This window comes from Oryctolagus cuniculus, chromosome 17 (genome assembly GCF_051225735.1).
Source record: "Oryctolagus cuniculus isolate XC-2025 breed Fujian yellow rabbit chromosome 17, ASM5122573v1, whole genome shotgun sequence".
Lineage (NCBI taxonomy): Eukaryota > Metazoa > Chordata > Mammalia > Lagomorpha > Leporidae > Oryctolagus > Oryctolagus cuniculus.
Window position 1 is genome coordinate 59616662 of NC_142883.1, and position 12185 is coordinate 59628846.

Genomic DNA, 12185 nt, shown 5'->3' on the forward strand with positions numbered 1-12185 from the left:
CTCACCAGCAAAAGGGCATGAACCGCAGTTTTGGGGTTCACACACCAACCACACCCCAGGCTTCCCCAATGGACCAGGTCTCAAAACAAAAAAAAAAGCGTGCACCCGAATCACCCGTGATGCTGGCTACCACGGCAGATCTGCAGATCCCAGGGAGGCGATTTCCCACCCCGTTTTGTTTTTCTGTTTTCCATCCATTGCCTTGGATGACTCGGGCGTGGACGCTGCCTGGGGAAATCCGACCCTGAGACGAGGGACGCTGCCCCCAGCCAGGCGCCAAACTTCCCCCACCCCCGCCAGGCGCATCGGGCACGTCCCCTCGCCTCCGCGGGCCTGACCCCTCCGGGGAGCCCGGTGAGACCAGCCAAGGCCCCTGGGGCCTGGCCGCCCGCCGCGCCGCCGGGAGGCGCAGTGCGGTGGCCGGCAGGGGGCGCGGCGCCGGGGAGGCCCCCGGCCCGGAGCCGAGGGGCGGGAGCCGGCGGCGGCGGCGGCGGCGCGGAGCCGGGCGCGGGGGCGGGAGCCGGGGGCGGGGCGGGCCGGCCGGGGCGGGGCGGCGGGCTGGCGGCGAGCGCCCGGGGAGCGCGCCCGGGAGCGGGGAGGGAGGAGCGCGGGGAGCGCGGGCCGCCGGCCGCCCCCGCCCCCGCGCCGCCCGCGCGCAACAGTTCCCCCAAAGTTGCAGCCCGGGAGGCGGGCGCGCCCGGGGCGCAGCCGGCAGGGGCCGCGGCCTCGGGCCCAGCGCGGAGAGTCGCGGCGGGCGGCGGCGGCATGGGCACCCGGCAGACCAAGGGCAGCCTGGCGGAGAGAGCCAGCCCCGGCGCGGCGCCCGGCCCTCGCCGCGAACGGCCGGACTTCTGGGCGTCGCTGCTGCTGCGCGCCGGGGACAAGGCGGGGCGCGCGGGCGCCGGCGCGGGGCTGCCCCCCTACCATCGGCGCGTCGGCATGGTCCAGGAGCTGCTGCGGATGGTGCGCCAGGGCCGGCGGGAGGAGGCGGGGACGCTGCTGCAGCACCTGCGCCAGGTGAGCGCGAGCAGGGGACAGGGGGAGGGGGGCGCGCCGGGCGCGGGAGAGCCCCGCCCCTTGCCCGGGAGGCTGGGGAGCACTGAGGGGCACCGCCCAGGACCCCCTTCCGCGGGGGATGGATGGAGCCCTCTCTGGCGGCAGGTGCCTCGGCGCTCCCGCTGAGTCTTGGGCCTCGGGGCAGGGTGGAGAAAGGCTGGCCCGGTGAGGCCCGCTGTGAGGGGGACCTGTTGGAATAATGTCGCCGCTCCTGCCCTCCGCTGGCCGAGGAGGCTGGTCTCCAGGGCTGGTTGGTGGGAGGGGACACAGGGATGCACGCCCGGGCTGGGTAGAGCCCTCTCTTGTCTTCCTGTCCACACTGGCAGCCACCACCCCTTGCCAAGGGTCCTCAATGAATGCGCAGTAGTCGGCTCCCGGAGGGGAAGTCCAAGGACGCGGCCCTGGGGCTAGTGAGCCGCCAGGCCAGGCCCTAGGTCATCAGTGCTCTGCTCGCCTGGGAGGTGCCCTGGGGGCAGTGGCTGCAAAAGGAGACTGAGTGTCCCCTCCCCTAACTTTGGCAGGTCCTCAGCCATGAGCACCTGCCCCAAGCCTGCGGAGAGGGCTGTAGGGTTTGGACTCCCAGCCTGCAGGAACTTGGGTCCTCCACTGATCGCCCGTGCCTTGTCCCTCTGGTCTGGGGACAGACTGTGCGGGGCAAGCTGAGGCTGTCCCCCACCTCCTTTCTTATCTCAGTTTCTTTGGGGGATGGGGGGTGGCCTGTGCCGTGGATTTTGGTTGAGTGGGAGAAAGGCAGGAGGGCACACAAAGGTTTCTACCTGCAGCATTGCCAAACAGGTTGGCTTGGCCTGGGCTTCTGGGCAAGACAAACCCAGGCCCCACCGTCTGGGTGGATTGACCCTGTGGTTAGTGGCGCACTCTATGTGGGGAGGGGCAGGGGAAGCCTCAGCTGACCTCTCTGAGTTTTCCCATAACTGATGGAAGAGGCTGTTGGAGTGTCTTCCTGGGAGGAGCTTCCAAAAATCTAAGGGGACCCACATCCCTCCCCGCTGCTGCTGTCACCCTGGAGAACGGGTTCCCAAGGCTTGCGCGGCACAGGGAGAGGGAAGGCCCTGGTGCCTGAGATGCGGTGCTGGGGCCCCAGGTGCTGTCTGTGACTGAATCGTCAGCGAGAAGATGGCATCACGCTGCATACACGGTGTGTATTTCTCTTTGTCTTTAGAAAATTGGAGACCGACACACACGCGGCCTCTCTGGTAACTTTTTTTTTTTTTTTTTTGGCTTTCGAACGGGATAATGGGTTTTCCAGAGCCTCATCTCCCATTTGCACACTAGGCAGACACTGATGATCACATGCTGCTCCCCTGGCCCTGGGAGGAGCTCTGGGCAGGGGGGCATACAGCACACTGAGGGGAGAGCACACCTTCTAGGAGCACGAAAGAGCAAAAATGAAGCCGGCATTTTCTAGGGCCAGCCGCAGGCCTGCGGGAGACAGACCCCTGGGGCTCCCCAGGATGAGACCACGTCCTGGGAAACTGAGGCAGGGAGCATTTCCTCCGCCTATGAGCCCTGGTGTCCCAGCACCCTGCTCACTGCAAGGCTGGAGGGGGCTATCAGACTCCCCGCTTTTCTGTGGCTCCCTTGACCCCTGGCTGGTGAGTGGGGCCTGTGGACCTGAAGTGGAGAGATCAAGCCCCCTCCCGCACGCAACCTCCCCCACCCTGTTCCCCCTGGAAATGGTCATGAGTCCCAGGCCTTGCGGAAGGGGACCCCAGAGGGTTGCAGAGGTCCGTGACAGAGAGGTGGTTGTCTAGGACCCTGAGGCCTACTGGAGGGAGGTCAGGCTGGATCTGTGCTGTGCCCTAAAGTGCCTCCTTCTCCCAAATGCTGTCTTCCTCTCCTGTTTCCTCTCCCCGTCAGGAAGTGACAAGAGCAGTCAGTGCAAGAGGTGAAAACACTCAGGGCCCCCCCCCAGCCCAGTCCACCCGGCAGGCAGAGGCAGGGGGTGTGTAGGTACACCAGGCTCAGTCCCTGTTGTCTGGGACCCCAGGGAGGGGCAGGGCCAGGGAGTGGTCCCAGCCTGGATGGTAAGAGCCATCTCCTAGGCGTAGCCCATGGCGATGTTCGATACCTTCACTGGCTGCCGAGTTTGTGGGTGCCCAGAGCCACGGCTTACAGGGGAGCTGGGATCCCTCAAAAATTCCTCTTGGAGTCCTTGATCTTTCTGAGGCCCTGAAAAGGCTGCACACATCTCTCTAAGACAAAGACACCTGCACACACGTGCACACACATGTGCACACACGTGCACACACATGCACACACACGATCTTGCAAGGGATCTTAGAGGGCACACAGAGCCCCTGAAACCTGCGACAGAGTCCAAGCAGAGTCCCTGCCGCAGTCTGATACTGCCCCTTCCCCCGGCCATGTGACCTGCTCTGGGCTTGGGGTGCAAACAGGGGCCCCCGGGACCATAGTGAGTGGCAATTCAGAGGAGGCGGAGGGATTGGGCGGCCAGTGCTGCTGCATCTAGGATATGTGGGGGCGTGTTCTTGGTGGGAGATTCTGGCTTGCTGGAGAGGGCTCAGGTCCTGTAGCTGCCCCCCCCAGGAATGCAGAGCCACCCCCTTCCCCTTAGGAGCCGTGGCGTCTGAGAGGAGAACATGGCAGCGTTGCCTTCCAGTCCTCCTCTGTGTGCTGTGGCCTTGGACCCAGCAGATAGCCTCCAGGGATCTGGGCTGTGGAGCAGAGCAAGTGCTACAAAGTGTGTGAAATCGGGTAGGCGCTGCCAGTCAAGACAGGTTCTCTCTGGGAGACCGAGATAAGAAATCAGAGAATCGGTCCTAGGTAGGATCTGGCTCTCCTCTGGACGGTTCGTGGTGTCCTTTCTCAGTCACAGCCCAAGGAGTTTTGCGTTCTGGCTGCCTGGCCTGGGCGCAGTGTGGGTCGAAAGCTTCCTGTAAATCCAGGTGGAGTCTGCGGCAGGTGCCATGGGGGGGCAAAATAACTAGCTTAGGGTGGACAAGGCCATTCCTTTCCTCTCCTCTGGGCCATAGCCCTGGCCCCATCCCCAGGCCTTCAGAGAGACAGAGTGTGTGTTCCCATCCTCTGGTTCACTCCCTAAATGCCCACAAGGGCCAGGGCTGGGCCGGGCTAAAGCTGGGAGCCGGAAACTCCATCTAGGTCTCCCCTATGGGTGGCAGGAACTCAATTACTCGAGCCATCAGCACTACCTCCGTGATCTGTATAAGCAGGAAGCGGACGTCAGATCCCAGGTGTTCCAGTGTGGGATGCGGCTCTCTTAGCCAGTGTTGTGTTTTTGTTGTGGTTTTTTTTTTTTTTTTTTTTTTTACAGGCAGAGTGGACAATAAGAGAGACAGAGAGAAAGGTCTTCCTTTGCCGTTGGTTCACCCTCCAATGGCCGCTGCGGCTGATCCGATGGCAGGAGCCGGGTGCTTCTCCTGGTCTCCCATGGGGTGCAGGGCCCAAGCTTGGGCCATCACTTCACTGCGCTCTCTGGCCACAGCAGAGAGCTGGCCTGGAAGAGGGGCAACCGGGACAGAATCTGGCACCCCGACCGGGACTAGAACCCGGTGTGCTGGCGCCACAAGGCGGAGGATTAGCCTAGTGAGCCACGGCACCTGCCATAGCCAGTGTTTTAATTGCTTAGCCTAAATGCCTGCCCCAGGCTCACCATCTCTCACCCCGGAGAAGTGACTTTCCCTCACGGAGATGAGCCAAGAGCTGGTTGCATGGAGGGTTGAGGTGTCAGCTCTTCAGCTCAGCATAGTTGAGTCCAGAATTCCAGTTGTGCACCTGCTTCTTAGAACACCAGACTAAAGGATCTGGTTCCCGGGGATACACCGAACCGAGGTGGCCCATTTCTTCCTGTTCACCTGCATCCCTGACCTTCCCATAAAGAAGGCCCGAGCGAGCTGGTTTACTCCCACCCAACGTGGTGCACCTGTACCGGGCAGAGCTGTCCAGCCTCACCCTACGTAGGACCTAGGGTGTCACTTGCCTCCTCCCCCCACCCTCAAGAGGAGCTGAATAATGGACAAGCACTTGGAGACTGAGCCAGCCCAAGTTCTGGGATCCAATAGCCTTGTGGGTCTCACCATACTGGGTGGCAGTTTGTTCTGATGGTCATGTTGTGTGTCGGACAAGGTCAAGTGCTTCCTGAGGGTGGACATCCACTTCCACTGGGGCCCATAGTGTGTATTGAGAACCTGCAGGCTTGTGACATTCCTTGTGAGTCAGTGTGTGTGTGTGTGTGTGTGTCCGCCGCTGTCCTCACAGTGTGTCCTCAGAAAACACTTGTATCGCTCCCCCGACGATGCTGTGCGTCTGGGCGCCAATTACCAGGTTCATCAAGACCATCACGAGAGCCTTCAAGCTTGCTTTCCGAGCAGTTGCATTTCTGGGAGTGATATCCGCGGGGCTCGGCTGCTCCTGGCAGCCTGCCAGGCGGTGGTGTTCTTGGAGAGAGAAGTGGCGTGGTGCCCGGCCTTGGTGGCACCGCGGGATTCCATCCGGCAGGTGCAGTCTGGAGCCCCTGCCGAGGAGGCGGCGGGAGGGGAGCAGAGCCTGATGGGAGAGCCCGGGCCTCCTCCACATTCCTGATCTGCTCCCTGTGCTGAATCACGTCTGCTCCCTCCACAAAGAGAAACCTGCCTTTTGAGAATCCACCGCTCTGCTCTCGCCCGGCTGGGCTGGATCCAGGCGTTGTCTGCCGCAATAAAGAGGCAGACCGGTTCTGATGTCAGGGGCCTGTGTTGTTAGGGCTGCCGGGGACACAGCGGTCATTGTGTGGCCGGGCTTGACCGCAGGCCTGGTGGCTGGGCCGGCTACCCCGACCTCAGGGTCTGATGCGATAGAGACAGGGGACATTCTAGAACAAAATAGAGGGCCAGAAACTGCTGCTGTCTTGAGGAGCCTGGCCACTAGCCGTGGACGTCCAAGGTAAATGTGCCCTCCCCTGCCTGCTTCCCCAGTGTCATCTCATGTCCAGGGGTGCTGCCCTTCTGGGGCAGGGGCCATGAGCCAGGGATGTACCATGTAGCCACTTTTCAGGAACCTTCCCAGAACGGATGTGAGCTCTGCTTCGGGCACAGTGCCGCTGGCCGCTGGCCCTGGTGCTCTCCTGCAGGAGCCAGGAGCCAGCAGGCTTTGGCGTCGCCACTGTGAGCATGGCTAGATCATCCCCCTGTGACCTGTGAGGCCCATTCGATTGCTCCCCTACTCAGTTCCTGTGCCTGCTCCTCGTACCCCCATACCTCTCGCAGGTGAGAGGCGCCTGGCAAAGGGGTTGGCGGGAACAGTCTCCTATTTATTAATTTTTTTAAAAGATTTATTTTTTTTTGAAAGTCAGAGTTACAAAGAAAGAGAAGGAGAGGCAGAGACAGAGAGAGAGGTCTTTCATCCCTAGTTGGCCACAACCGCCGGAGCTGTGCCGATCTGAAGCCAGGAGCCAGGAGCCTCCTCTTGGTCTCCCCCATGGGTGCAGGGGCCCAAGTCCTTGGGCCACCTTCTACTGCTCTCCCAGGCCATAACAGAGAGCTGGTTGGGAAGCAGAGCAGCCAGGACTCGATCCAGCACTGCAGGTGGTGGCTTTACCTGCTGTGCCACAGCGCCAGCCCCTCTCTCTTTTATGTTAAAGATGCATTTATTTATTTGAAAGTGAGAGTTACAGAGAGAGACGAGAAAGAAAGGTCTTCCATCCGCTGGGTCACTCCCCTAGATGGCCACAACAGCCAGGGCTGTGCAGGGCTTAAGCCAGGACTTGTTCCAGGTCTCCCACGTGGGTGGCCTGGGCCTAAGCACTTGGTCCATCCTCTAGTGCTTTCCCAGGTGCATTAGCAGGGAGCTGGATTGGAAGTGGAGCAGCCAGGACTCAAACCAGCATCCATATGGGATGCCAGTGTCAACAGGCAGTGGCTTTATTCGCTAGGCCACAGCACCGGCCTCACGACCAGGGTTTTTCTGCAGTCCCCGTAGGAATATCCACCGGGTGGAGTGGAGATGTGAGAAGATCCCCTCCTGACAGTGGGGCTCCTGGGCCAGCCATATGCCCTCCCCTCCTATCCGCAGCAAGAGCAGATGAGAAAATCTCTCTCTCTCTCACCCACACGTGCACACACGCACACACACATATACACATTCCTCCTGGCTGCCACGTGTCTTCCTCCCATTAGTCTCCTGTAACAAAATACCATCGTCCCCTTAGAGGCTTGTAAGTAGCAGAAACTTATCCACACAGCCTGGAGGTTGCAGACTTTATCAGCTGAGGCCTGAAGCTCTAGTCCCTGAGAGCACCCGCAGACCACCCCCATCCCAACCCCCTCCCCCTGGGGGTTGAGGGTTTCCACCATGGAATTGTAGCGGTGGGGGTGGCAAACGCTCCTGCTCAGAGAAACCGGGACCTGAAACCGCAGATCCCAGCGCTGTATCTGGGGCTCACCGAGACTCAAAGAGCCGCCTGCGTGTTCTAAATGAGAACAGAGACCTCAGAGAGCAGAGCAGGGCGGAGCAGGGGCGGAGACCCCTCTTCCAGTGCCGGCTCTCTCCTCCCACCCACCAGGCCCCAGAGCAGGGCCCACGTGGCTCCCCGGGATCATTTCCCAGCCTGCTTTTTTTTTTTTTTTTTTTTTTTAACTTTTATTAGCTCAGACTCCTGGCTGCTGTAGCCACAGGCAGTTCTGCCGCTGGCTGCTCTCAGAGGGCTGTGGCGTTTGGCTGTTTCTCACTTGATCCTCAACCAGGGTGGACGCAGGTGTCCGGCAGCGTAGGGGGACCCACGTGTGCCTGCCAGCAGAGGGACTGGCCTCGCCTGGGACCCCTGTGCTGTGGTTGCAATGCATCCCCCAAATTTCATACATTAGAAACCTAATCCCCAAGTCCAGCAGGGGCGTGGGGAGGAGGGAGAGTGGTGATTAGGATTGGATAAAGTGGTCAGCACGGGATTGGTGACTTCCTGAGAAGAAGAGAGATCGGGGCTGGCACGGGCTTGCTCGGTGCGTGGTGCCTTCTGTGTTAGGGCACAGCAGGAAGGCCCTCACCAGAGGCTGCACCTGGCCCTTGCTGCCCCAGCCTCCATCGTGAGCTGAGTTCATCTCTACTCAGTCGCAGCTATTTGGCTATAACAGCAGGAAATGCACTTGATCGCTGTGCCCACCCGTGGGGCTGCCCTCACCCCTGCTCTGTCCTCAGGGTCCCTGTGTAACTGCTCTCTCTGGATCTCCCCTCTGTACTGAAAAGGAAACTTTTTTTTAAAAGATTGATTGATTTGAAAGGCAGAGTTACAGAGCGACAGGGAGAGACACAGAGAGAGAGAGAGGTCTTCCATCTGCTGATTCACTCCCCAGATGGCCACAACAGCCAGAGCTGGGCCAGGCCGAAGTCAGGAGCTTGGAACTTCATCTGGGTTTCCCATGTGAGTGACAGGGCCCAAGCACTTGGGCTGTTTGCTGCTGCCTTCCCAGGCACACTAACAGGGAGCTGGATTGGAAGTGGAGCAGCTGGGATTCGAGAGGCAGCTGGTAGGCACTGTGGCTTCAGAGTGATTGTGGAGCTGGCTGTAGCTGGTTGGTCGCCAGTGGCCATCGGGTTCTGGCCACTGACGCAACGAGGAGGCAGAGCCAGGAGCCCTGTGACCATGGCATGGCGCGTAGACGCAGGTGCAGGGCACATGGCCCCTCCTCTCCCGCAGGTGCAGGCTTAGGTGTAGTCCCAGGCTCCAGACCAGGAGCTTCCGGGAGCCAAGCCTCCCCTGCTACCCACCCAATTGCTGCTTGGGGCTTTGCCTCACCTGCTCTGCCAGGCCTCTCCCAGTAGCCTTGGTGCTCAAGGCTGTCCCTGTCTTACCCACTAGGGTATCGCCAGGATTCTCGCAGAGCACACCTAGGGCTACTGTCCCCCTAGAGCTGCCCCGCCCCTCCAAGGAGGCTCCCAGAATACCTTTCTCCCATCAAGGGCCACTGGGCAAGCGACCCAGCACTTTCTGCCTGGCAGGTCTGCACCTGTCTCTCTCTCTCGGCCTCTGCCACCAGAGGATGGGCAGGGCTCGGCTTTAATGTCCTCGGAGTTCTGAGGGGCCTGGACCTGCCCCTCCCACTCCCTGGGAGAGTTGGAGGGAGGGGGAGGGGTTGTTTCGGCTGTTCTTTTTTTTTTTGACAGACAGAGTGGACAGTGAGAGAGAGAGACAAAGAGAAAGATCTTCCTTTTGCCGTTGGTTCACCCTCCAATGGCTGCCACGGCCAGTGCATCACACTGATCCGAAGGCCGGAGCCAGGTGCTTCTCCTGGTCTCCCATGGGGTGCAGGGCCCAAGCATTTGGGCCATCCTCCACTGTACTCCCTGGTCACAGCAGAGAGCTGGCCTGGAAGGGGGGCAACCGGGACAGAATCCGGCGCCCCGACCGGGACTAGAACCCGGTGTGCCGGCGCCGCAAGGCAGAGGATTAGCCTAGTGAGCCGCAGCGCCGGCCACGGCTCTTCTTGAGTGTGGTGCTCAGTAGCTGAGCTAACAGCCTGCACCTGCACCCCTACCCAGTGATTCCCCGCGGGGAAGGGCTGGAAGCTGAAGCCAGTGAGTAACTCAGGTCCCCTCCTCAGGGCAGGAAGGGCTCTGGGACCCAGAAGACCCTTTGGGCCCCTTCACAGTTCCCAGGGGCAGGACCTGGAGGTGGGTGGGGGGGTGTCATTCTCTGGAGCATGTTCTCTGAGTGACATTTTTTAAAAGATTTATGTATTTATTTATTTGAAAGGCAGAGTTTCGGAGAGAGAGACGGGGAGAGACAGAGAAAGAGATCCTCCACCTGCTAGTTCACTCCACGGATGACCACAATGGCCAGGGTGAAGCCAGGAGCCTGGAGCTTCATCCACATGTCCCATGTGGGTGGCAGGGCCCCAAGCACTTGGACCATCTTCTGCTGCTTTCCCAGGCGCATTAGCCGGGAGCTGCATTGGAAGTGGAGCAGATGTGGAGACAAAGTGGCAAAGATGGCAATGCCATAACAGAGGGAGGAACAGGACTGTGACTTGAACAGAAGGTGTGCCCAGGAGGGAGTGTGTCTCCCGGGCAGCCCTGGAGAAGACCGAGCACCTGGGGGTGTGGAGGGCATCCAGTGAGTCAGCCAAGGAGGCCCAGCCTTTCCCTGGGTTTCCTTTAGGAGGTGCTGGGCCACTTCTGGCCCCTACTGTACCACTGTAAGAAGACAGCACCACCCTGGTTGGGTGCAGCCAGAGTTAAGGCTTGGTCATTTCAGCCCCACCCAGACGCCCTTGTGCAGTGCATGCCCTATACAGCTGTATTCCACAGCCTTGTGAGAGCACCCGGAAGTTCAAAGTCTACTGGCCAGGCTGAGTAAGTTCCGAATCAGTATCAGCTGAGACCAGTCAGGAGCATATCTCGTCTCTCTCAGCCAGCACCTGACTTCCGTCTCCTGAATCAGGGAGCTGAATCCATGGGGCGGCGTGTTCTTCTAGCAGGTTCCAGCGCAATGCTCCTGCCCCTCGGAGGACATGAGACAGGCACCGTGGATGGGCCTGGAGTCTGGCTCAGTCGAGGGCATTGAGGCCAAAAGCCAGGAGCCCGGAGCTTCTTCTGGGCCTCCCACATAGGAGCTGGGGCCGGCTGCTGCTGCTTTCCCAGGCACATTAGCAGGGAGGGAGCTGGATTGGAAGTGGAACAGCCAGGTGTTCATATGGGACGCCCCTGTCTCTTAACCCACCCCGCCCCAGCGCCAGCCCCTCCTTTGCAACCTTTAAAGGTTCCTGGATTCGTCCCTGGTGCTGCTGGTGGGAGCACCTGTTCCCTGCACCCATGGGGATTCCCATATCAGGCCCTCAAGAGAGGGGAGCTTTAGATGAGCATTGGTGGCTCTGCCCAGCCGGGGGTGCCTTGGAGGCCCTGGGAAAAAAACTTGTCCTGGGCCGGCTGCACCCTCCCCGCCGTCCAGAGAGCAACACGAGAGGAGCCAGAGGAGCCGCAGACCAGACCGCTGAGCTCCTGGCCCCTAGGGGTTCTTCCTCCTCCTCCTCCTCCTCCTCCTCCTCCTCCACTTCCTGCTGGAGTTGGGAGTGAGCTGGATTCCTATCCAGGCTGACTCATCTCGCTTACCCAGGGGGAGGGCAGTGAGAGGTCTGAGTCCAGATTCTTGGAGGTTTCTCCTTGGCCTTGGCCGCGCCTCTGACCTAGAGGTTTAAAGTGGAGCAGAGCCTTATCTCGTGGCAATGGTTGATTCCATGTGTCGGATGCAGCTGGGCGATGGGACCCAGCTTTGGGGTCACTCTGTAGCCTGGGTGTTGCTGTGAAAGTATTTTTTTAGATGTGATTAACATGTAAATCAGTTAGACTTTGAATGCAAACAAGTCCAAGACCTTCATAATAAATTGGATCAAATAAACAAATAAATAAAGGATGTGGGGGCTGGCGCTGTGGCGTAGTAGGTTAACCCTCTGCCTGCAGCACTGGTATCCTATATGGTTGCCGGTTCAAGTCCTGGCTGCTCCACTTCTGATCCCACTCCCTGCTAATGCGCCTGGGAAAGCAGCAGAAGATGGCCCAAGTCCTTGGGCCCTTGCACCCATGTGGGAGATCTGGAAGAAGCTCCTGGCTCCTGGCTTCAGATCAGCCCAGCTCCGGCCATTGCGACCGTTTTGGAGAGTGAACCAACGGATGAAAGACCTGTCTCTCTGTCTCTCCCTCCCACTGCCTATAACTCTGCCTCTCGAATAAATAAATAAATCTTTTTTTTTTTTTTTTTGACAGGCAGGAGTGGACAGTGAGAGAGAGAGACAGAGAGAAAGGTCTTCCTTTGCCGTTGGTTCACCCTCCAATGGCCGCCGCGGCCAGCGCACTGCAACCAGCGCACCGCGCCGATCCAATGGCAGGAGTCAGGTACTTATCCTGGTCTCCCATGGGGTGCAGGGCCCAAGCACTTGGGCCATCCTCCACTGCACTCCCTGGCCACAGCAGAGAGCTGGCCTGGAAGAGGGGCAGCCGGGACAGAATCCGGCGCCCTGACCGGGACTAGAACCCGGTGTGCCAGCGCCGCAAGGTGGAGGATTAGCATAGTGAGCCGCGGCGCTGGCCGTAATCTTTTAAAAATAATAATAATAATTTGGTTCCCTGGTTGGGCCTCACCCAATCAGTTGAAAGCACTAAGGAAG

The 12185-nt window shown here is 59.9% G+C and overlaps 1 protein-coding gene across 2 annotated transcripts in view; it reads left to right on the forward strand.

The window, feature by feature from the left end:
* Window positions 1-549: 549 nt before the first annotated feature.
* Window positions 550-12185, forward strand: part of LRRC75A (leucine rich repeat containing 75A) — a 33721-nt gene continuing 22085 nt past the window's right edge. Inside the window, exon 1 of one of the 2 annotated variants that reach the window (XM_002718954.6) lies at window positions 550-1017. In XM_002718954.6, coding sequence (XP_002719000.5) covers window positions 766-1017 — 252 coding nt within the window. In that variant the 5' untranslated portion in view covers window positions 550-765. The remainder of the gene's footprint in view (window positions 1018-12185) is intronic. The other variant, XM_089318435.1, reaches the window with a different exon arrangement.